The sequence below is a fragment of the Engraulis encrasicolus genome, chromosome 10 (genome assembly GCF_034702125.1).
Source record: "Engraulis encrasicolus isolate BLACKSEA-1 chromosome 10, IST_EnEncr_1.0, whole genome shotgun sequence".
Taxonomy (NCBI): Eukaryota; Metazoa; Chordata; class Actinopteri; order Clupeiformes; family Engraulidae; genus Engraulis; species Engraulis encrasicolus.
In genome coordinates, this window is record NC_085866.1 from 44,294,410 (window position 1) to 44,320,482 (window position 26,073).

The window sequence follows — 26,073 nt, forward strand, 5'->3', positions numbered from 1 at the left end:
TGAACCTGTAACCCTCTCATCTTAAAGTGATACTGTCCCAATTTTGGAAATAAGCTCATATTAAACCTCCCCTTGAGTTAAATAGTTGAATTTTACCTTTCTCCTGTACTTTCAACCGTTCTCTGAGTATGGCAGTGCAAATTTTGCCTCCAAGCTAGCAGTTAATATTGAGTCCTATGAGACCAGCTGGCGGCTAACTGGTCTCATAGGACTCAATGTTAACTGCTAGCTTGGAGTTAAAATTTGCACTGCCGTACCCAGAGAACGGTTGAAAGTATAGGAGAACGGTAAAACTCAATTATTTAACTCTAGGGGAGGTGTAAAATAAGCTCATTTCCAAAAATGGGACAGTATCACTTTAAGACCACTGCCCTAACCATAAGGCCACGGCTGCCCCAATACCAGGCTGTTGTAATGCCCATATTTAATGCAGCAAAGGATATACGTTTTGACTTGTGTGTATACTGGTAGTTTGTGATCCCCCTCCCAATTCTATGATTTTACTTACCCTCCCACAGCGTAGAGTTTGTTCCCAATGGCCGCCACCCCGACCCGTGCCCTGCGTGTGGACATGGATGCCACCATGTGCCAACGGTCCGTCCTCGTGTCGTACGCCTCGCAGTCCCCATGGATGGCAAACAAGCTGCCACCACCTGGATGGAACACAGGGACACGCATATGTAAACAAACACACACACATAAAGAAACATGGACGCACACACGTGCGCAAGGACGCACAAACACACTCCAAATTTTCCAAGAATCAAACACAGTCAGGCTGAAGAGAAACTGAGGTTTCCCAACATTATAATTAGTATATGAATGGGTCTGTAGCTGACTGCGTGTGTGAGTGAGTGAGTGAGTGGGTGAATGAGTGTGCATGTTGTGAGAGTGCGTCATGTACATGCATGAACAAGATGGTACTTTCCATGGAGAATTTCAAGAATAACGTTTAGAAAGTCTGATGACTGTAAAACATCACATACATTAATAGCCTGGGGTTTTGCTTGATGTTGTTAGTGACTAACATCTACATCCGTACAAGCACAAACACAAAACTGTTGAACAGAAATGATTGCAAACACGTCATGATAGTAATTATTACAAGTTGTTACATGTAGTTACTGTAGAAATGGATGTGTAAAATAAGGTGTTACTCAGGAGCTTCTCATTTTGTAATGAGTAACCTGCACTAAATAGGGGTCATTACTTGGAAGTATGTGGTACAATAGGCTTATTACAATAAGGCATACCATATATGTCAGTCCCTCCAGGATTTTGCGCTGGGATTTTGTGATTTTTGCGGTCAAAATGTCTGATTTTGCGGCGGCATTTTCTCATTTTTTGCAAAGATTTTGCGCCCCTTTCTGGGATTTACAGAATTAAAATTGGCCAAAACAATATCAAAATACATATACACTTTACACCCCCACCAATGACGTGTCATAATACCATAACCAAAAATACAAAGAAAGAACTAAATGGCAAAAATAACAAACAATATCGATCGCAAACTGCATGAGGGTTTGATTGACAGTTGAATATGACAGAAAAGGTGCGCTCTCCCAGCGGAAGCGCTTTCGCTGTAGATGGATGGAGGCGGAGCTGGTGTGTGCAGTGGACTGGTGAGTGGACTGATGCTGAAAGTTTGTGCTGAGTGAATGAGTGGACTGGCGGGGAAACTGTGGTGCGTTGGGTAGTGGAACATGCTAGCAGGTGCCTCGCTAGATGCTGTGGATGTTATGGAGGGACTGTTTTAACGGCAAAGTGTGTGGAACATGAAATGCGCTATATGAAATAACCTCGTGGTGGCGTCGCCCGCGACGACCAAAACCGTCCAAACTTTCCCCCTTAAGTTCCAAACCTTCCCCCCAACAAAGTTCATTTTAGCCGTGCTCAAGTTCAGAATCAGTAGGCTATTGTATGCGTGTGCGTGTATGTGTGTGTGTCAACGAATGCGAGTGCTCCGTTTGCGCACCCCAGAGAGAGAGAGAGAGACACTTTATGCGCTTGCTGTTGCCAATGCTGTCCGTGCGCATTCACAAACGGAGCGGTGAAGAGGGGAAGAGAATTCACATCCTCACAGGGACAAAGGGGAAAATTTGCGGGGAATATGCGGCTTTACAGGAATTACGTGGCATCGTGAAATTATGCAGAATATCACTGAATTTGCATGAATCCACGCGATCGCTGAATCGCGAAAAACTGGAGGGACATATTATGTGTATATGTGTGTGTGTGTGTGTGTGTGTGTGTGTGTGTGTGTGTGTGCGCGTGTGCAGGCAGGGCTGGATTAAGAGGGCACAGGGCCCCTAGGCTACAAGTTGCTGTAGGCCCCCTCGGAGGGCAAATTTCATAACAAAATTATATAAACTGAGGTAAAAATAGTACAATTTAAAACTCTATCTGACACAGCAGACCAAGTTATCAAAACAACATCTTGTTACATTTCTCCAATTACCGTATGTTGATTTTTTTCCCCCTTTGGCCAACTGGGGGTCCCCTGGAAGGTGGGTCGCTGTCCTATCCAAATAACGGCAAAAAGGAGCAATATCTTACAAAGTTATGCATGTGTTTCTGACCCACGGCGTATAGCACAGCAAAGAACACTCCCACTCACTTCCAGTCTGCTCTCTAAACATTCTATCCAAATAAGGGTGAAAAGCCTTTTATGCATATAGTGCATCTTATTTAAATGTTTTTAGTTAAACTGCACATTGGAGACTTGTCAAACGCAATTTCAAACTTCTGTGCTAACCCTGTTACATAGATTTTTGACAATAAAGTACACTTGACTTGACTTGACTTGACTTATTACTGACCCACGGCAAAGAGCACAGGGCTGGCCCCCTCGCAGCGCCGCGGGCGTGTGCGACTGTTGCTGAGCACACCCCTCTGCTCTGGCATCAGGTGGTACTTGAGGGCCTCGATCAGCAGGTCCTTGCACTCCGAGTGGTGGCGCACCAGCAGCTCCGTGTCCACGTTGCTCATCAGGAAGTCACGCGTCAGCAGCGGCAGCCGCACACACTTCATCAGCTGGGGAGGGGGAGAGAGCGGGATGGAGAGAGAGAGAGAGAGAGAGAGAGAGAGAGAGAGAGAGAGAGAGAGAGAGAGAGAGAGAGATTTAAAAATTGGGAAGGAAGGAATAAACTAGACTACACTCCCACAGAAAATTCAAAAAGTGCGACTGAATCAATTATTTCTTTATTTCAATTGGTTTAGAGGTATTGCTTTAGAGTGAGGTATGAAATCTCTCCTCTGGAATCTTCCACACTGGGTAGAGCTATAGGTAGCAAACAAAGATGGTGACTTGAGACATTTGTTCCAGTAGACATTGGTAGTGAATGCAACAACATAGATAAGGCTCTTTTCCACTGCCGGTTTTCTGGTAGGCCTACAGCGCAACACAGCGCGACTTGGTCGCCACTTTTTGCTTTTCGTTTGGACATGACACAGCCCTATATAGTATTCTTCATCCATGCATTTCAGTGGGACAAAATGTCAAGTCAAGTCAAGTTTATTGTCAATTTCTTTACATGCACTGGTCATACAAAGAATTTGAAATTGCGTTTCTTGCTCTCCCATGCAGACATAGACTAATCTGGGTAAGGACATAGACAGTATAGACATAGACAGTACTCATACATGGACATAGACAGTATGGACGTAGACATTGCTCATACAGACATTTAAAGTGCAAGACTGGACAACAGAAGACTTGTAGAGAACATACATTAAGAGGAGGTATTTTGTTGTGCTTTTTCTAAAAGTCCTTTATAGCGTTCTGACATAGTAATAGTAGCATTTGAAGAAAATAAATAATTAAAAAAGGTTTATTAAATACACCAGCAGCAGTATGTGTGTGTGTGTGTGTGTGTGTTTGTATGTGTTTTGTGTGTGTGTGTGTGTGTGTGTGTGTGTGTGTGTGTGTGTGTGTGTGTGTGTGTGTGTGTGTGTGTGTGTGTGTGTGTGTGTGTGTGTGTGTGTTTAGTGCAGGTAGAAAGTGCGGTGTGCGTCTGTGTGTGTGTACCTGTGTATGTGTGTGTGTGTGTATGTGTGTGAGTATGAGTTGTGTGTCAGTGTGTGTATGTTTGGGTTTAGTGCAGAAAGTGCAGTGTGCTTGTGTGCTTGTGTGTATGTGTGTGTGTGTGTGTGTGTGTGTGTGTGTGTGTGTGTGTGTGTGTGTGTGTGTGTGTGTGTGTGTGTGTGTGTGTGTGCATGTGTATGTTTTGAGTTAGTGCAGGTTGAAAGTTCAAAAGTTCAAATGTGACAGACAAACGATGCAAATGGACGACAAAAGCTAGAGTACAGTTTCATACATGGCATAAACAAACAAGGCTGCATGCTTTAGTGTTGGAACAGTATCTCCATCACGAAAGCCTAAGGACACAGAACCAGAGGGAAAGTCTGTGCAAACAAAATGTGCTGAAAAATAATAAACAAGACTTCCTAACAACAGTATGTGAGCCTTGCAGAGGCAAGCATGCTTAATAAACATGTCAGAGAATGAAGACTGGATCATGAAAGGGGTGAATGGAAAGATGAGACAGAGGAAAAAAGATATACTAGAGGGAGGGAGGCATGAAAAATGGATGAAGAGATCAAAGAGGATGTTGCGTGAAGGGGAAAATGGAGAGACAGACTGAGAGAACGGAAAGACAGACTGACAATTTGACATAAAAGGGAGAGAGAAGGGAGAAGACCGGCAAGAGAAAAAGGCAGCAACAAGAAATTGTCCCCAGGGATGACCCCGGTCACGATCCATGTTTCATTCTAGAATTATAGCAATTACCCTTTAATAGACATATTTCGAATTGAAGTCTTTGAAATGTTTACAAGCAGGACAAACTGAAAAACACAGACAAATGTTAACCATCCAAGGCTGATGTCCCGCACAACAAAGGGGGAGGGGGTGTCAGAGAAAGAAAGCTTTAGAAATGTTCCACTTGCATGTGTTTTCAGTGTGACGGCAAAGACATTTTAATTTGGCCAATAAACAACTAAATTGACTCAAGACATTTGGCCATGTTACTGATGACAAGAACACATTTCTGGCTAGAATGGTTTGCTATGGTCATTTGATGTTGCACGGCAGTATGTTTGAGGTAGCCAGATTGCTGCTCTGAATGCAATGTGTACTTGTATGTGTAACAATAGTTTTTTGGTCATTGTGGTCATTTTATTGGCCAACGACAAAAAGTGACAGGTTGGGTTCTGTGGTGCAGTTCTGGGTACATTTGATCATCCTAAGGTCTTCAGTCTGATTATAATAAATAAATGTGTGTGTGTGTGTCTCACCCGAGGGACGTGTTGTCGTCGGCTGTCGATGTCATGCTTCACCCAGCTGAGAACCGCGCGATACACTTCCTCTTCTGATGGCACGTTCAGGTTGTCACTCGAGATCAAATCCAGCACCTTCACACACACACACACACACACACACACACACACACACACACACACACACACACACACACACACACACACACACACACACACACACACACACACACACACACACACGCGCACACACACACGCACACACACACACACACACACACACACACACACACACACACACACACACACACACACACGTCAGCCCTGATGTTCCTTTTGACATCTCCATCTCACACATCTGAATCAGCACCGGGACACCAGGACTGTCTGTTTTCCTGACTAACACACCCACCCACCCACACACACACAAACACAAACACGCACGCACACACCCCTACACCACACACACAAACGCACGCACGCGCGCGCACACACACACACACACACACACACACACACACACACACACACACACACACACACACACACACACACACACTCACACACACACGCGCACACACATCTGTTCTTCTGCTGGCTAAACACATGCCATGCTCAGACTACAAAGGCACAAAACACAGGAGACAATTTCTCACTGACAGCATGCAGAGAGAATGAATTTGAGACTGTTGAAGACCAAGGCAAAAGAAATACATTGTCATGTGAGAAGAATACAGTACATCCATGTTTCATCCATGTTTCCACGTACTACACCATATACACCGTGATTTAAAATGCATAGTAATATATTTCTAAATTCCCGGAAGCCAATGATAGAACAAGTAAATACAAACACGTGTCAGTTTGCCACTTGCTAATGTCAACATGCAGTTGTATTGTTCACACTACCCTTTACTTGTCGATTAGAGCCGTGGCCGGCATGCCAGGTGAAACATGCCAGGTGAAGTTTTCCATGTTGTATCTTGTCAAAATTTGTCATTTTTTCACCTTTGGCCAATCAGGGGCCCCCTGGCAAGTGTTGGCCATATCTAGCCTGTGCGTTAATCCCGCCCTGAGATCCAGGACAGCTAATGGGGGCATGGTTTGGTTTACATATTGTTTGAAATATCTTAACACATTCACTCCCAAAGCGTAAAATTACGTTTTTAAGTTTGTTTTAATGGATTCTGAATCTACACATTCTAATGCACATTCTGTGTGATTTTTGTAATAATGTGATGAACAGAACTGACATAGATCATGAAAACACCTACAAAGTCAAAACTCCTCCAAAGTCAGAATCTGGATATTTCATCATCTGTGCATTTTATTACACACAGTATTTGAGTTTTATTATAGCGAATCAAACCACTTCCTGATCACGTAATGTCACGTCTCAAGTTGCTTCCTAGAGAATCAAAACACATGTCCTGTCAGTGCTTTTGCTAGCTAGCCTATTCCTAAACATATGATGGAAGGATAAGGAGTCTTGCTGCCATCAAGATAGGTGTAAAATGGAAGGTTGTAATGAAAAACAGCATGCAACACAGCAGGAAGTAACCTAATTGTGGGTGAGTACTTTGGCACGTCTACTTTTATCTACAGAACGAAAACTGCCAGTCAAGTGACATTAGCTAGCTAGCATTTCAGTTGATGTGGCTCTGAACAATAGCCTGACCAGGTGATTTTTGCATCGAAATAGTTTACTTGGAAGCAGAGATGTATAGTAACGAAGTAAAAGTAACGAAGTACTGTACTTAAGTACTAAACTGCAGTATCTCTACTTTCTTGAGTAATATTTTTTCCTCATACTTGTACTTTTACTGCACTACATTTTTCTGATGAAATTAATACTTTTACTCCGATACTTGTGTTACAAAGCTGTTTTAATAACAAACCATAATGGTATTTGCACTTCATAAGAGACTTATTGTACAGAGCTCTAATAAACCAAATGGTATTCAAACTTTTGACTGACTTTTTTTTTCCCCATCTTTTTTATGCAGTACTTTTACTTCTACTTCTACTTTTTACTCAAGTAGCAAAACTTGCAATACTTCTACTTGCTTTACTTAAGTACAACACATTTTGAGTGCTTTTGTCCTTCTACTTGAGTAAGGTAAGGAAAGGTTACTTTTGACTTTTACTCAAGTCATTTGACAAGATGATACTGGTACTTCTACTCCACTACTTTTCTCCAGTACTTTATACATCTCTGCTTGGAAGCTACTGGAGTTGTTCTTCGGGCGTTAAAATGCATTTAGACCTGCAATTTAAACTCGGAGAGTCAAAGAGCGCACCCGTGACAAAAAAGGCTTTATCTCAGCTCGAATGCTGAAAAACGCTATTTCTACCTAAACCAGTGCTCGCTTAAAGTGGAATAACTTTGGAACGGAATAAGCTAGAAACAAACCGTGAAATATACAGACAGCTGAGTTTTTGGGCTTCCGAACAAGCCCTGACATGGGTCTGTAGGTTTAAGACAAAATATTCGGTGGCTGTTCAAAAAATGACAAAAAATGATGAAATTGGCTGGGAGTCTACAGCTAAAATTCCAAAAAACGGCTGGTATTGAATGTGTTAACATACTCCAAATATCATCCATTAAATGAATCCAGCATGATGATACACAGTACATCTACTCAATGTGGTCAAAACTCCAGCCTCCAAAACAATTCCTCCACTCCAGTCTGTGCAGAAACATATGCAACTATTTGTAGCACTGGTCACTGTGGTCGCTGTGTACGACACAGAGCGCAGTTATTCTTGTACATCAAAGCTGAGTGTTGTTAGCTCTTCATTGGGAGCTTGTCCCTTTCAGCCTGAAACAATTGTGGGGAAGGATTTTATTCCTGGAGGGGGGACTTTGTGGTTGACGATGGGGGGAAATGGATTGACGACAATGACAGACCCACACCATTCCTCTGGCCCTACAGACTGACCACATCAGACAAGGAAGTGACTGGGAACTAGTGGGACAAAAACAGCAGCTCAGTCAGTGTGCTAGTGACACCAGACAGTGACAGCATAAACAGAGCCAATAAATGAATAAATAAATGCCAGAGGTTCTATTTACTCAGAGTTGTACTATAGCACTTTGCCACAGTTAGAGGCAAACATATATTTACAATGTTTGGAGAATTTTTGAAGTAAACTTCACTGAAACCAGCCTCCAAGGAGTAAGGATGAAACTGTGCAGTGGTGCTCAAACATCATTTTACTGCTTTTAACATAATTTGCAATTTAAAAGACGAGAGCTCAAGCTACTCCGCCCCAGGCAAAGTGCAGTAGATAAGTGAACAATGGAACGGAGCAAAATCGCTATAAAGTATAAAGTCTTAACATCCCAGTCATATGCAGATGCAATCGTGGCAATGTCTTTATACACTTTGTTAATAAGGAGAAGCTATTTGGTCTACAAAAAAAGTACCGTTATAAAATCAGACTTCACTCTAAACTGAGTTGGACAAAATACAATGCGTTATTACTTTTTGGCTTAGTAGACTCACACTAATGACTTATGGGAGAACAGCCAAATGTAAAAAGTACCACATTACAGCTGAGCACAGCCAAAATGTCACCATTAAAGAAATGGCTCATCATACCTTCTTACTTTTCATGCCAAACAACAATAGCAATAGCAGTGCGGTAATGATGCCCCAAACTTTTAAAAAAGCCGGAACATCAGGTCAGTCAGACGGCCATCTGGGCTGACAGGAAAAAAACATCTTTTCCTTGAGGAAGGATGACTACAGTAGTAGAAATGCATTGGCCCAGCCAAATGACTCTGGACCAAGGCTGCCAGTGCTGGTATGAATGTCGAAAATACTTGTGGAAAATACTTGTGGATGGACCTTGAGACATTGGGTTGAATTGGCATTGAAGCATAAATCAGAGGGGGTTGCCACAAAATGAAACAAAAAAGACAACTTTATTGTAATAATCACTAAATGGAAAACACTGCCTGGTATTTGTGAAAGGATTGAGTTCACTTTGTGATGTGTTGTGAATAATCTGTATCAAAAGTTTTTAAAAAAAAGAAAATGTTTCACAACAAGGTCAACAGGTCAATCTTTTTGCAAACTTCACAAAAGGTAAACAGTTCTTCAATCAGCCGACACACCAACACAGCGACCAAAATAGTGGCCTATAGAGCCGCTGCATGCTATAAAATTGTATTCGAAAATGAAGCTAAAGGAGATGCCCACTAAACGCTTGACCTGGTTTGACATATCCAATTAAGCAGTTAATTATATATTAGTGGAATCCAATTCAATATCATAGACTTCTTGATCCACACGCAGTAAGAGTAGAGCAGCCAAGTATCAATGTGTGTGTGTGTGTGTGTGTGTGTGTGTGTGTGTGTGTGTGTGTGTGTGTGTGTGTGTGTGTGTGTGTGTGTGTGTGTGTGAGATCTGGTGTCGGTGCCAAAGGAGAAGCCTAAATTTGAGTGTTCTGGGCACGGTGCCCATGCGTCCACTGATGCCCGTAAGAGGGCAGCCCCCACAGGATGGGTCAGCGAGTGGCCAGGCCAGGGGCAGCAGCTGGCTCACTTTAGCTGAGTCGGGACAGGGAAGGAAGGCTCCTGTCTTCTGTATGTGTGTGTGTGTGTGTGTGTGTGTGTGTGTGTGTGTGTGTGTCTGTGTCTGTATTTCTGCGTATGTACGTATATACATAGTGTATTTGCAAGTGTGTGTATGCACCTATGTGTATCTGTGAGCGTCTATATATCATAAGTTATGTGTATGCATGTATAGTGTATTTGCAATTGCAAGTGTGTATACCTATGTGTATTTGCAAGTGTGTGTTTGAATGTGTATATTTGTGAGTGTTTATATTGGTGTGTGTGTGTGTGTGTGTGTGTGTGTGTGTGTGTGTGTGTGTGTGTGTGTGTGTGTGTGTGTGTGTGTGTGTGTGTGTGTGTGTGTGTGTGTGTGTGCATTGTGTTGTGTGGTTTGGCCCGTGTTTACAGCTGCTGAGTGCAGGGTATAATGCCAGGAGCAGCAGCAGCAACAGCAGCAGCAGCAGCAGGCACTAATCCCATTGCCCTCTCCTGCCCCCACTCTTCATGGCCAGCCCTCTTACTGACCTGCTACACACACACACACACACACACACACACACACACACACACACACACACACACACACACACACACACACACACACACACACACACACACACACACACACACACACACACACACACACACACACAGTCAAAACGCACACACACGAGGACACAGAGTCAAACACAGACACACGCACACACACACTGATCCCCCACTCACATGGCTCTGCAGGCGAGACAGACAGACAGACAGACAGACAGACAGACAGACAGACAGACAGATAGACAGAGTGCAAGTGGGGAGTAGCGAGCGACAGACACAGTCATGGCAACAGAAAAACAGGAGTAAGGGAGAGAGAGAGAGAGAGAGAGAGAGAGAGAGCACTAGAGATAAATACATGCAGATGGACAGACACACAATGACACAGTCGGTATCACAGAAAGACAAGCCGCCGGTAGGAAGGAAGAGACCAAGGGAGGAGGCTGAGGAGGATGTATCTATCACTTGGCACCGGAGAGAGAGTGTAAAGGAGAGAGACTGTAAAAGACAGAGCAGAGCAGAGCGGAGCGGAGCAGGCGTGACCCAGAGCTCAAGGGGTTTAGTCCACACCAGGACATCAGAGCTAAGTGGACTCGCTCTCACATATCAACCAGCCAATGCCACTGCCATAGGGATATATCCCACCCTACAATGACAACAGGGCTCTCTCTCGTAAGGGAAAGTAACAGCTGCAAACACAGAAGGGAAAGGAGAGAGAGAGAGAGAGAGAGAGAGAGAGAGAGAGAGAGAGAGAGAGAGAGAGAGAGAGAGAGAGAGAGAGAGAGAGAGAGAGAGAGAGAGAGAGACACACACAGAGACAGAGACAGAGACAGAGAGGTGTGTGAGAAAGGAGAAATAAGCTTAATGAAGGTTTGAGATGGAACAGAATTGATGAAAAAAAAGAGTGAACTAAAAAGAGAAGAAAAGAAAACAAGAGAGAGAGCGAGAGGGAGAGGGAGAGTGAGAGCTAGATATATTACAAAACACACCAGAAGAGGACCCGAGCAGCTGGCCCTCCCCACCCCCTTTGTTGTCACTGAGCCCATGCCATCAGTCCTCTGCAGCTACCTAGTGCAACGCCTCCAATCAATGCCAGGGGGAAACGGCCAGGGAGCACAAACTGAACATTTCAGGGGCAAAGCCGTGGCTCAACCAGCCCACTACCACCCACCTAGTCACCTCACTGCAGTCGACAGCACCAGCCAGAGGGACCCAGAGACTCATTTGCAACTGCTGCTTTTAGTGCTACTGCAGTGGGTGGACCGGATGAGAGGCTTTTTTTTTAATCCAGTGTGCTGCAGTACAATAGTGTGGTGTGAGGTCGCCGGGTGTGCACCGATGTAAGATGTGATTACATTTCACCAAACCTGTCTAAGAAAACCGGATGACAGAATGACAGAATATTGTTGATCGACATTTTCATTATTATGAATATTAATATTACAGAACGCCGCATTTCATTTACAATTTATTTGTGCGCGATTTATACTTCTAAACATTTCTATTTGATCCTTAGCTCAAAAAAGGGTTTAAAAACACACTGAGAGAGAGTAGACTGCAGTGTGGAGGCCGCAGGAGACTGAGGCCCAATCAGCTGTAGAGAGATGATGCTACAGCGTCCCAATGAGTTATGAAGGACATAAGTGCTCACGACTTTATGACACGCAGCATGAGCAGTGATGGATGGGCCAGAATAAATTCTGACTGTGACTGTCATGCTGGTGGTGGTGGTGGTGGTGGTGGAAGTGGAGGGTAGTGTGTGTGTGTGTGTGTGTGTGTGTGTGTGTGTGTGTGTGTGTGTGTGTGTGTGTGTGTGTGTGTGTGTGTGTGTGTGTGTGTGTGTGTGTGTGTGTGTATTGAAGTAGTTATGGTGCTGATGGACACGATGCTGATGCAGCTTTCCAACATCAGTCTGTGCAAGTGTGTGTGTCAAGCAGAAGAGTCAATGTGTCGAGGGGAGGAGAGAGGAGAAAAGACAGATGATATGAAGAGAAGAGAAGAGAAGAGAAGAGAAGAGAAGAGAAGAGAAGAGAAGAGAAGAGAAGAGAAGAGAAGACCTACACAGACACCATTTTAAGCGACCTTGGGTGTATTGAAAGGTGCTATACTACGCAAATCAAAATGATTATCATTATTAGGAGATGAGAGGAGAGGAGGACAGAGATGAGATGAGAAAGCTAATACTTAACTGGCAAGCTCTTTCCATGCAGACGCAGCCAAACAACCAGCATCATGTGGCATTTGGGCACATGTGTCTATGATAATCCACCTGTTATTTAGACAAATATGTTGAGCCTCTCTCTAATCTCTATCATATGAAGGTACTCTGTGCCAATTATTAATCAGTGGCATTAGCTGTGGTTGGAAGACCCGACGTCTGCTACTGCTACTACATCAATGACCCTTCTCCATCCTGGTACACTGGAAACTGCAGAGCAATTCCTATATATGCTGGTTTCATCAACAACTTGACTGCTCACCCTTTCACAAAGGAAGTACCTGAAGATACTGAGAGGAAAACGATGAGAGAAACACAAGGAGGAAACTACATGATAAAGCATGAGGAGGCCAAAATCTGAAAACAGTCAGATCAAGAGCGAATGAGAGCTCATGAAAGAGAAGAGAAGAGAAGAGAAGAGAAGAGAAGAGAAGAGAAGAGAAGAGAAGAGAAGAGAAGAGAAGAGAAGAGAGGAGAGGAGAGGAGAGGAGAAGAGAAGAGAAGAGAAGAGAAGAGAAGAAAAGGGCAAGTATATTCCCTGCATTCTCTTTGAAGACTCTAGGGGTATAAAAGAGAAGGTCAAGCTCCAGGCTGGAGTGTGTGTACATATGAGAGAGAGAGAGAGAGAGAGAGAGAGAGAGAGAGAGAGAGAGAGAGAGAGAGAGAGAGAGAGAGAGAGACTGTGTTTGTGTGTGCGCGCGCGTGCATGAGAATGTGTGAGTGTGCCTGTAGTCTCAGGAAGAGCTTCATCAGTGTGGGTGACAACTCCACCCTGCAGCTGACGATCTCTCTCCTTTCCTTCCTCCATCTCCATTTCATCTGCTTCTCCCTACCACTCCCCTCTGTCCGTCTTTCCCTCGCTCCCTCTCACACTCTCTCCGTCTCCCTCTTTCTCTCCATCTTTCTCTTCCTACCTTTCTGTCTCTCCATTCTCTGCATCTCTCTCTGTCTCTTCCTCCTTCGTGTTCTCTTCCTCTCTCCATCTCAGTCTGCTATTGTAATGCAAAATGCTGCCGCACTCTGGCACTAATCCAGCATGGCCGTGTAATTCTTCCCGTTTAATGGCTGCACTTCCTCCTCTGATGCACTGCCTGTCTGACTGCCTGCCTGCCTACTTGCTTGCCTGGCTTTCTGCTTACCTGCCTGCCTGCATGCCTAGTTGCTTGCCTGCCTGCCTGTCTGCTTACCTGCCTGTCTACTTGCCTGCCTGCCTGCCTGCCTGCTTGTCTGTCTGCCTGCTGCATGCATGAGATGAAAATCAAGATGGCATGTTTCAGCAGCAGCAGCAGCAGCTGTACAGCTTAAAGCTGCAGGCAATGCCATCTAAAATGGTGGTCTGCGGGCCTGCCTGCCTGCCTGCCTCTCTCACACAAACAAGCGTGCACATGCACACACACGGGCACACACACGCGCGCATACACACGTGCACACACACGCGCGCACACATGCGCGCGCAATACCCTTTTGTGAATCGTGACGTAAGGCACATGTTAATTTATTGGCACCTGTCCTACAAGGTTGTTGTTTTTTTTAAAAGCCCTCTCTCTTTCTCTCCCACTCTCTCTGAGTAAACCCAGCATGCAGGGGGACGGTGCAAATGTCTGCTAACCTCCCAACCCCCACCCCCCTCCCTCCTCCGCCCCGATAGCAGCTTAATGATTATCCACAGAGTGCCAACTTTCTGCAGCTCTATGTTCTGTAACTAGGAGACGGACGATGAGGTCACTGCCGTTTTAGTCATCCTGCCGGTTAGTCATCCTCCAAAACGAAAGGCCATGTTTTTTGTTGCTATTATTATCGACCATAGCCAGCGATTATCCTTTCCCACCTCCAAGCATCAGCATTCTATTCATCTATCTTTTGCCTCTGGTCATGAAGCAGCATGTTTTTTTTTCTTCTACTCCTCGATTTTGCTGAGTTTTATAATAAAGCTTTTAGAATCTGTTATGATTTTTTTTTTTTAAACCAACCTCCCACATATGTCTACACAGTCTGTTGCTGCATGACCTCATCGCACACTCCCACACACACACACACACACACACACACACACACACACACACACACACACACACACACACACACACACACACACACACACGGCAGCGCATCTGCCGTCTTGTCTAGTCTAGTGTAAGAGTTTGGGAGCCTCATCCAGTCTGTCCTGTTGGGTGTCTGTGTCCCAATCTTCTACACGATGTACAGTACACATACACATACACATGCACACGCACACGCACAAGCACACACGCGCGCACGCGCGCACGCACGCACGCACGCACGCACGCACGCACGCACGCACGCACGCACGCACGCACGCACGCACACACGCGCGCACGCGCGCACGCACGCACGCACACGCACACACACGAATGCAAGCTGAAAAGCTGAAAAACTGTCTTTTCTGAAAGTCTAGTATCTCAACTGGTCTTCTTTACTTAAAAATACAAATGCAAAATTGAAAGCAAAATTACTCAATAATAAAAATCCAAAAAATCTAAAACAAAAACAAAACAAAAAAAAGAAAAAAGAAAAAGTATTATGGTGTTGGATAATCCTGTTGTCTTCAGAGCATTAACTTTCACCTGCCACTGTATCTTGTTTGCCAAAGTCATTAGCTATTCCTGCCTAGTGCTTGCCGCAAATTTGTTGTCAGTTGTTTGTCTGTAGATGCATCATGATCAACATCAAGATGATCAGTGCTAACAACAGTGATGGTATGCTTTCCTTGACCTTCAATACAAAAAAAATGATGCACATGCAGGGTTCTAGTTAGAATGAAATTATAGCGTATCGGTCGAGGGAGCGAAGCGACCGAGAGGGGGGGTTGGTGCGGAGTTTTTGACATTTTAAGGTAAAAATAGGCCATTCTAGGGGTACCTAAAAGGTAAATTATCAGTGTTGGGTTGCAGTAATGTAACTACTTTTTTTCTGATAAAAGTAGTGTAGGCCTAACGAGTTATTACTAAAAAGTTGGTAACGAAACACCGTTGTCTGTGAACTTTTGCGATTGGAGAGGTAAATATGACTCCCTCTCTCGGGCGCATACGCTCAAATAGAGATCTATTAAGAGGAAGAGAGAGGTGTGTCGCGGTGTCCCCTCCTTCTCACAGTTGCACTAGTTTTGAAAACGTTGAGGAGCACTATGAACCGTGTGTGCATTTAATAATAGGGCATATCAATGTCCGAGTGAGCCGATTCCGAGACAAGTGCAGTTTGACACATTTTCCGAGCTCGCGCTATTGTACAGCTTGCGCGTCCTAAAACCACAGGACTGGTGCCGGGTGCCTTTCGCATGCAATTAGCCTAGCCACAGAAGACGCTCCTTTTGTAGTCACGCTATGTCAACCGGTAAGCTTAGAAAAAAGTGCCTCTCACCGTTACGGAGATGTCACGTCTTCTCCCACCTACTTTGTCCTCTTTCAAATAGTGGCAACTCCCAATGTCAGCGCTTAGCGCCCAATGTCTCCTGATTTGTTTGTATGGTAACAAGTAACGAACCCAGCACTACTGCTGACACTGCTAACAGGTTGGCAACTACGCTTTGGAGAAACAAGGATGCGATGCTACACGTGCATTTGTTGTTGTTTCATACGCTTGTCACAGAGATTAATAAAAGCCGTCAAAACCCCGCGACAAAATAAAAATAGTAGGCTGGTAGTAGTAGTAGAGTGCTATATTGTCATTTAAATACAGTGAGTATGACATGTGTCAGGTTTGGCAGAAGGGCGATGTGGCATTGATCTGGCTGTAGCCTACATAATACAGACAAAATGCCGTTACGCTGTATTGAAAATAAGCGTAACGGCCCAAAATAAGCGTCACGGTCCAAAATTATAGCGTAACGGGCCGTCACGCACTTTTGCGCTAGCTAGAACCCTGACATGGGACAAACAACAGCATATCAGCTGTTGTATACAACAATAACAAACAAACTACCTGCCAAATTGGCCAGAGAGTGAAATTATTATTAGCCACAGCCAAGTTTTACCCCAGATTAGGCCAGTTGGCAGACGCACCACCTATGTCCACCAATGTCTGTTGGCTTTCAGTGTTGAGAGCCTTGTTTTAGCCCAGCCTTACCCTCCCTCCTCCTGTCTTTATACTGTTGTTTGCCAACCCCTGTTGAGTCTCTGCTTGTGTTTGCATGTATACACATTGCATGTTGCATGCATGGCCTATAACATAGCTTCAAGTGCCCACCCTTACCAATCCCCTCCTTCCTTCATGGCTGAAGTGCCCTTGAGTAAGGCACCTAACCCAACGCTGCTACAGGGACTGTAACCGATACCCTTTAATATCTGTTAGTAGCTTTGGATAAAAGCATCAGCTAAGTGAAATGTGATGCAATGTAAATTGTGATTTATTATTACTATATAAAAAGGAATCAAGTTAAGCTTCTTTGCACAAAAAAAGACCTGAAGTGTGCGGATTGTCTCCTTTTATACAGAAATTTCTACTGAATCCTGCACCTTCTAAACAGATGAGTGGTGGCCTATCGCAACTTTAATTTATTATTACTAACCTGTTTGAGGGGCAGCAGCATGAACTCCTCGGTCTTGGACACCTCCACAAAGTGCTGCAGCACGTACTTGTGGGCCGACTTGAGCAGGTCGCTGCAGGAGTGCGTGTCGGCGAAGCCGCGGATGCCCAGGCAGTTGGAGGGGTCCAGCTGGCTCAGCAGGAACTTGCAGCAGGCGTCCCGCACCCCGTTCAGCTGCAGCAGACTGGCCGCCGGCAGCAGCGTCTGCAGAGGAGAGCAGAAACGCAGGGCGATGAGGACGACGATGATGACGAAGAAGAGGATGAGGAGAAAAACCACGAGGAGAACCAGGAAGCAAAGGAGGAGGAGGAATAGGAGGAGGAACCGAGGCAGGGAGATGAGGAGAAGCAGAAAAAGATGAAGCAGGACCAAGAAGATGAAACCATAAAGCAAAACAAACAAAACCAGCAGTAGCATCAATAAGATCAGTGTCCCACACCCCGTTCAACTGCAGGCTGGCCACGGGCACCAACGTCTGCAGAGGACAGGAGGAGAAACGCAGGCTGATGATGATGAAGAGGACGACCAAGAGAAGGAGGAAGAAGAGGAGGAGGAAGAAGAGAAGAAGATGAAGCAGGACCAAGATGATGCAACCGAAAAAGCAAAACGAACAAAATCACCAACAAAAACAACACCAGCTACAAAACAGCAGCAGAGTATAATAAACAGAGTGGGATGAATGGCACTGCAAAAGAGACAGATGAAAAGAGAAAAGTAAAGAGAGAGCGCTGCTGGGAACAATGAGAAAGGGAGACAGAGAGAGAGCCATCAGAGCAGCTGCTGCTGCTGCTCCTCATGCTGTGATGCTGGTGCTGAGGTCACTTTGGCTCCCTGTCCTGCCTCAATTCAGGCCAGCGTGTGCTGCACTGTATTGGGGCTCTAAGGATGACCCACTTACCGTAAACATCCTATCGTCTTGCCACTATCTATGCATTATGCAATGTCTAGAATCTTGGGTCTCTCCAGTCCCCAATGTGATGTCATGCACTGCTTTATGGGGGAAAGAAAAACTGGCCCTTTTTCATACATTATGTTTTGTGGTACCCAACAAAATCAGATACGATGGATTACAGTTTAAATGTGTACTACTATCAATGCTAAAAAATCTTTTAAATCTTAACATGCACAAAGACCTTTAAGGCAACATCTCATTATTCATAGGTCCTTTGCAGAGATCTACAAGGGAACAGATGCTGCCTTTTCAAGTGCAATGTAAATATGTAGGTAGTCTGCAAGGAACCGGCCTTTAAGTCATTCATGTCAGTGTGTTTCTGCTGGACTCAAAATTATTTTACTGAAGCAAGTTTTCCCCTTCAGACACACACAAAAATAGTGTGCCCGTTGCCCTTTGTGTGGATTGCTGGGCCTCAGGCCAAGTAGTACACTAAATGTCACATCTCAATGTTCCTTAGCGCCACACGCACGCACGCACGAACACGCAACTATCCCCTCCCTGACCAAGAATGCCGGCAGGCTGGCACACACACACACACGCCCCCATCCGCACTGTTTAGAATGACCTGTCAAAATGTCAGAAAGCAGGCTGCAGACTCATCCTGCCCATCTCAATCATCATATCTCATATTTTGACGCACACCTCCTGACAGGCTTTTTACACCGGCTGACTGTGATGACCATCCATCAGGACTTGGAGGCTAGTCAGTCTGGATTCTGGTATACTCTGGTTCAGTTCCAACAGGATTTAGGGCTCCCGTGGAGACACAACTAAGAATAATGCACCATATGGATCATGCGTTGACAAAGAGATGAAATGCAGCTTTGAGCCATTGCATTAGGTGTACCTGTGTTAAATCTGAAACAACATATTAACCTCATTACCCTGAATGAGTCTTAATCTCTCTACAAACACCAGGCAACACATTCAGGTCTACAGCAAATTTCACAACACAAATAAACAAAGCGCTTTGCAAAAAACGGAGAACATTTCACTTTGGGGATCAAAACTGCTTGGAGCATGGCACGGAGTCAGCAATCTAGACTAGTCTCAGTACCCAGGTTCTTGTGTCTTTGGGCTAGGCAGCAGCAACAGCACCTCTAAGGGGCCCCCTCTGGACACACGTTTCGCTTCACAGTCTTAAGTTCTGCTTTTGCTTTCTATCCACAAGTCATTATTTCACAGTACACTCACAGGGGCAGGGTGGGTGAGCGAGAGCGAGAGCGAGAGCGAGAGCGAGAGCGAGAGAGAGAGAGAGCGAGAGCGAGAGAGAGAGAGAGAGCGAGAGCGAGAGAGAGAGAGAGAGAGAGAGAGAATCGTCCACAAGGGACCCTGAAGGCCGTGCCAAGCTTAGCTGAGGGCAGCCCTGCAGGAGAGCAGAGGGCCGAAGGCACCTCATGCTGTCAAGACACGACAGCCTCCACGTCACACGGAGAAACAAGAGCTACGCACTCAGCACTCTGCATTTAGCAAGGCGAGGCAAAGGCAAGTTTATTTATACAGCACTGTTCACACGCATATGGGCATCTAACTCCATTACAAGCACACCATATAATGTACAAAAGTAAAAAATAACATTAATAATAATAAAATGACTAAAGAAACTCTAAAGAATATGCAAGTATAGATCTGAAAACTGCCTGATTCCTTTGAACCTGGTTTACGTTGCAACATTATTCATTCAATGTTGCGGTGAAGTTTGCGTCATTGCTGCTTGTCATAATTCTGTTCTGCCCTCAAATTGCTTCCTTAAGATTAGTCTGTATTAGGTAAATGGGTTGCATTTTTATAGCACATTCCTGTACTTGGAGAGTGCCCGTACCCAAAGCGCTTTACATTGAATGCCTCCGGTTCACTCATTCACACTGTTTCACACACTGCCAATTGTGAAAGATGTATGGTAGCGGTTCTCAAAGTGAGGTCCAGGGACCCCTGGAGGTCTCCAGCACACAGTGCCAGGAGGTCCGTGGGAAAGTTTTAAAAGTAATGGATGATGGTACATCTCTGACATTTCTGGTGCAATTATGAGAGGTCCTTGGAAAATATTGTGGTCCATTACGGGTCCCCGGCAGACAAAGTTGAGAACCCGTGATGTAAGGGGTTTAGTGTTCTACCCCTGCTCAAGGACAGTATTAGTAAAACATTGAAAACAGATTTTATGTTTGAGGTATTACCAACAAATTTCTGTTCTGATGTTTTGAGAGATCCGGGTGTTTTTGCGCTACTGCTGCACGCCTTGCAGCCGATTTTGTCCCATCCTGCCCATCGATTTGTAAACAAGCAACCATAACTCAAAGGGGAGTTGTGTAATTTACTGCAAGACTATGTAAGGACTCGTGTACTGAAATGATGTGGTCAGCCCTTTTTTTTTAGTTTTGTTTTGCAAGCGCTCTAGCAGTTGCACTGTGGACAAGCTGAGGCTTTAAGATTGCATTTCCAGGGAGGCTTGAGAAAAGAGGGTATTTTAGGGTTTGGTATGAGGTTAAACAATCTAATAATCCAAGAAGTTTTGGCACTCAAAGGAACTGAGAATTGGAATTTTCCTAGGTAGGCCAGTCAATCTAGCATTTGACCCGGGACAAATTGCAATAGTAATCATTACAAGTTTTTTGTAATCCCTAGGTATGTCTAAATAATATAGTAATAATCTACAGCTTTATATTTAGTGGAACATACTTTTTCTCAAGGTCAAAGTTGGAGATTTCCCATTCATTTTCCCACACGGAGACAATATAGGAAATACTTGGGGAATAGGATAACATTTTAAACAATGAGATATAAATTTGAAACTTTCACAATAATTTACACAAGCAAAGGCAAGGCAAGGCAAGTTTATTAATATAGCGCATTTCATACACAGGTGCAACTCAATGTGCTTCACAAAGTTAACAAATGTAAATGAAAGGAAACAGGGAAGAAAGAAAGAAATGAATTAGAGTCAAAAAACATTTAAAACATTAAGATAAAACATAAGGTAAAAATAATAATAAAATAAAATAAAACAAATAAAATAAAACAAATTAAATAAACATAAAAATAATAATAATAAATTTAAAAAAAGAATGATAAGTAATTTAAGCTAGGGGAAAGCATCTGAGAACAGCAAAGACAAAGATATTTCGTATTGCAAGTTGTCTGAAATATGATGATTAAATATGCAAATGAGATTACATCTTCTTAAATATGTGATAAATTATGCAACAACGGGCAAAACATAAAACAAATTGCAAAAGTATTGATTCACACTTTTTATTGATACTTAATCCACCCTACATCACAAATGAAAAATCTACCTTCATTAGTGGAACATACTTTTTTCAAGGTCAGAAGTAGCAGATTTCCAATGCATTTTGCCAAGTTTGACCTTGGGAAAAGTATGTTCCACTGAATTGGTGAAAGTAGATTTTTAATATGTGATGCAGAGGGGTTGGAGGATCAATATAACGTATGAACCATTACTATTGCAATTTGTTTTATGCTTGGTCTGTTGCCTAAGATTTATCACATATTTCAGTACATATGACCTCATTTGCATATTTCATCATCATATTTCAGAAAACTTGCAATACAAACATTGTTTGTCTGCTGAATGTGAGTTACCAACTGTGAAAGTTTCAAATGAATATGTCATAGTTTAAAATTTTACCCTATTCACCTTGTGGCTCCTATATTGTCTCCATATGGAGAAATGAATGGGAAATCTGCCAACTTTGACCTTGAAAAAAGTATGTTCCACTAAATATAAAGCTGTAGATTTTTAATATGTGATAAGGATCACGTAAAAGTAAGAACCATTACTATTGTCCCGGGTTTGGGCCTTTTTAGAACTAGATTGACTCGTCTATAGGGGTCAGATGTTGATGGGATATTCTAACAGGTCGCTTTTTCTTTCTGTCACAATTTGTGAAGCATATATTTTTTTATAATTTCAACACACCTCCTTGTGTTTATGATTACCGGATTCTGTGGAGTCCTTAATTTCTAGGCTGAAACATGTTAATCTACTGAGGCAATGAAGTGGGCAAGGAAGGAGGAAAAAAACTGTCATTGCATAGCCAGAGAAAAGAAAGGGTACTGTGAACAGCACGCACCTTCACGTTGCCCTCTCCAGCCACGATCTCGGAAGTGTAGACGTACTGTTTTTTTCACGATTTTAATACATGCACCTCCTTGTGTACTTATAAACATACACAATAAATACTACAAAAATCACTAAAATACGATGTAAACACAAATTTGTTAGATTTCACTAAAGCAATTAAGGGGGTGGGGTACACAAGGAAGGTAAAAGTCCCCCTGCATAGCCAGCGAAAGGGGACATACAGCACAGTTGGGGAGGGGAAGATGGACGGCACGCACCTGCACGTTGCCCTCTCCAACCACGATCTCGGCGGTGTAGGCGTACTGCACCAGCTGCTCCAGAGCCTGCGGGTCGATGTCATGCAGGGTCACATGGGTCTGCCTGCTCTCAGACATCTCATCTGCAGAAACCAACACACACACACACACACACACACACGCACACGCACACACACACAGACACAGACACAGACACAGACACAGACACAGACACACACACACACACGCACACGCACACGCACACGCACAGAATGATGCAGAAAATTTAGTGAAGACCACTACAGTACATGCTGGAAAATCCTCAGGACTGTTGTTGTAAGTGAAAAAAAATGCAGCAAGCAGCAGCACCTCCAGTTTTTAAGCACTCGAGACCTGGAAGGAACAGCTAAATAAATAAGCCAAATTCCGTTAACGCAGACCTACAGCACAGTAATGGAGATTGTAATTATGCTAAGTGTTTCACATGGTTAATTAGCTGGTGGTGAAGAGAGGCTGTGTATGAGAGTCCTCTGAAAGTTACTGTCAACAACTCCTCTTCTTTATAAAGAGCTGAGGAGGGGCCCTGTATGATAATCGCTAGATACATTTTCATACACTCGAACAGTAACTGACTGGAGCATATTTTCATAATAACCGGCTGCACTACCTTATTACGGGGTTAATACATAGCAGGGGAAATGTGTGTTTGAATGTGTTTGAATGTTCGAATGTCATTTTTCGATTCAAGTCTCAACAGATCTCCTTCCAGTTATCAACATAAAGAGCTACAAACATCAGCCAGTCTGCATGATCACATCCAAAACTCCACCCGTCACAATGCAGTTAATAGGCTGCTCAGGTTTCCCCCTCCACCAGCGAAGGGCAGATTCAAGATATATTTGAGGGCCCTAGGCAAAGAGGGACTCAGAGCCCTGTTCTTCTCTTCAAACTATCGGGGTGGGCCCCCCTCAAGAAAGCGGTATCACTGCACTTTCCGGCCATTGATTTTAGTGAGGTGTTGCCACACCCACAAAGTTGCTATTCATTTTTCATTTCGATTTTATAGAAGTACATAATGAGTCATTACCAGGGGGGCCCATTTAAGCTGGGGGCCCTAGGAAATTGCTGAGTTTGCTTTCCTGGTTGTGACAGCTCTGCCTGTTACTGAATAGGAGCACAGAGTGGGCTGGCTGCCAACAGAGCAACCCAAAAGGGAGGAGATGATTGATACTGAGTGCGTTCCAATATGCGACCTTGCGTCCTCCACTTGTGCTTGTGGCCTCGTACCAGGAAGTAATACGTCATGATGACATCACTGACAACATCATTATATTTCAAAATCTCGCAAAAGCTCAATTGTAAAGCCATTTTCTCATTTGCAAACTAGATGGTGAATGAAGAATAGTCCCCCAAAAATTGTTTTGGCTAGGCTGACAGCTGGGAGACGTAATTGTTTTTTCCACATGGAGGGACCAGGAGGCGGGGCGAAGCCACAAGCCCAAGTGGAGGACGCAAGGTCACATATTGGAACGCACAATTGTGTTGTGACTTGTCCGCAAATGACAGGGCTCAGAAAATTGACATGTGACCTTGTTTTTTGTTTTACTCCCCATAAAATGCCAAATTTGAACAGCTACCACACACTGTAACATGTGAGACTCAATTGGTGGTACACATGCATGATTTCTTTTTTGGCTACATAAAACAGGTTTCAGTATAGCGACACATTTTTACCAATTTCCTGCGTAATAACTATGTTATAGCCTCACCATGCTGTTCCATGCCATAAAAGTTGCCCTGCTGTGAAACCAATAATTGCAGGGGTAACTGTAGCCTTTTTTTAGTACCATGGTTATAGGCAAATGTCTGTCAGGCAAAAAAAGACACAACCATCAATCCACAACACGTAATTTTGTCAAGAGTCAAACCATTTTCTCTTTGGCTAAATCAGGCATGTAGTCTTACAAGTGTTTTAGAGAAAGATCAAAATGGCAACTGGCCTGCTTGTCATTCATTCTCTCCTTGAAAAGGATCCCTGGGTAGTAAGACATGTTGCTGTTATGAGACCTTGGCTTGGGATGATTTGGCTTTTAAAAAGGTGCCATTGCATTTACACCTCAATGCATTCTGGGTAAAATGTGATATAATATGGTTGTTATCACTGGTATTTATGGCCATTAGGAGCATGGGTGACTTTTTTTTTTTACAAAAATGGTTGCTTACGAGTGAAAGGATTTTGAATACTTTTAAGAAAACCAAAATTATTTTAGTGTGATTAAATTAGACAGGTCACATTTACTGTATGTTCTTGGCACGAAGGTCAGTCTTACAAGGCCAACATGTGTCACTAGCCAGGGATGCTTTCAACAACAGACATACCCTCTTCTAGTCTGAGGTGCATGGTGGGAGAGGAAGGGGGGTGGGAGAGGCTCCTCAGATGCAGACCTGGGACCGGGACAGGAAAGAATAAAATAGCACAACAGAGAAAGAGGGAGGGAGAGAGAGAGAGCACAGGTGCTAGCTGATGAAGGAGAAAGGAAATGAGATGAGGCAGGAAGGAGTAAGCTAACCACACCACACAGGATAATACAACAGGCAGATGGGTGGCCAGTGTACACTACGCAGCTGGACAAAATAAATCTTGAGTGATTGCTTACATTTCTCACAGCGCACCTTATTGACACCAAAATTGTGATGACCAAATCTGTGGAGACTCTCTTTAATGTCATTGCAATGTTGTCATGATGTAGATTAGTGTTTTCAGCAGAGTGAATCGACCCGTCGACAGGCTCAACTAAGAGTCTATTGAGAATAGATGAATAAAGAAGCTATGCATTTCAGCAATTGCCAATGGGCAGGGGACAGTTTGTAACGAGGATGTGTCTTTCTTGTTGGGAAGTATTTACACTGATGTACTTGTATAGAATTTGGTGTACGTCTACATGCCTGTCTGCTACAGTGAGTTAGCATTGCTTATATCGATAATGTGAGAGATATCTCTCCCTTGGGGACGGGGTTGTAATAGAGGAACTATTTATTCCGAATGCAATTCAGTCTTTCCCGAGACGAGACAAAATGAGCAAAAAAGGGAAAAAATGAACTTGGACTTTAAATAGACCAGAATGACTCATGCAAAACCGTGCGTCGCTCTCTCCTCTGATGCTGGCTTTTGGCTCAGCTCACAGAGGCCAGGCAAAACAAAACCAGAGACAGCGAGAGAGTGAGACAGAGACAGAAAGAAGAAAGAAAGAAAGAAAGAAAGAAAGAAAGAAAGAAAGAAAGAAAGACAGAAATAAAGAAAGAAAGAAAGACAGACAGACAAACACAGAAAGATAGACCAGATGATCAAAATTAAGACTAGACCACAGGTAGTGAACACAAGACTTCAAAAGAGAAAGGCCTAAAAAGGGGCAGAACAGACAATGAGAGACAGGTGTACACAAGATTAAACCACCATGCGCATGTGAAATAAAAGAAAAAGGCCCAAGGCCAACCATGTGTGCTTCAGATAGCGTGCCCAGGCTGACAGAGAACTGTGCCTGTGCACGCTCCCACACCTAATCTCAAACAAACCGACGTGTTCATGCTGAAAGTTCAAGTACAAAAACGTTAGTCTCTTCACCCGCGTT

At 43.8% G+C, this 26,073-nt stretch overlaps 1 protein-coding gene across 3 annotated transcripts in view; it reads right to left on the reverse strand.

The window, feature by feature from the left end:
* klhl17 (kelch-like family member 17) overlaps positions 1–26,073 on the reverse strand; it is a 47,416-nt gene that overhangs the window by 12,088 nt on the left and 9,255 nt on the right. For 2 of the 3 annotated variants that reach the window (XM_063208982.1, XM_063208981.1), the window contains exons 3-8: positions 24,824–24,889; positions 22,466–22,587; positions 17,134–17,355; positions 5,299–5,415; positions 2,823–3,036; positions 509–653 (exon numbers count right to left, since the gene is read on the reverse strand). In XM_063208982.1, coding sequence (XP_063065052.1) covers positions 509–653; positions 2,823–3,036; positions 5,299–5,415; positions 17,134–17,355; positions 22,466–22,587; positions 24,824–24,889 — 886 coding nt within the window. The remainder of the gene's footprint in view (positions 1–508; positions 654–2,822; positions 3,037–5,298; positions 5,416–17,133; positions 17,356–22,465; positions 22,588–24,823; positions 24,890–26,073) is intronic. The other variant, XM_063208983.1, reaches the window with a different exon arrangement.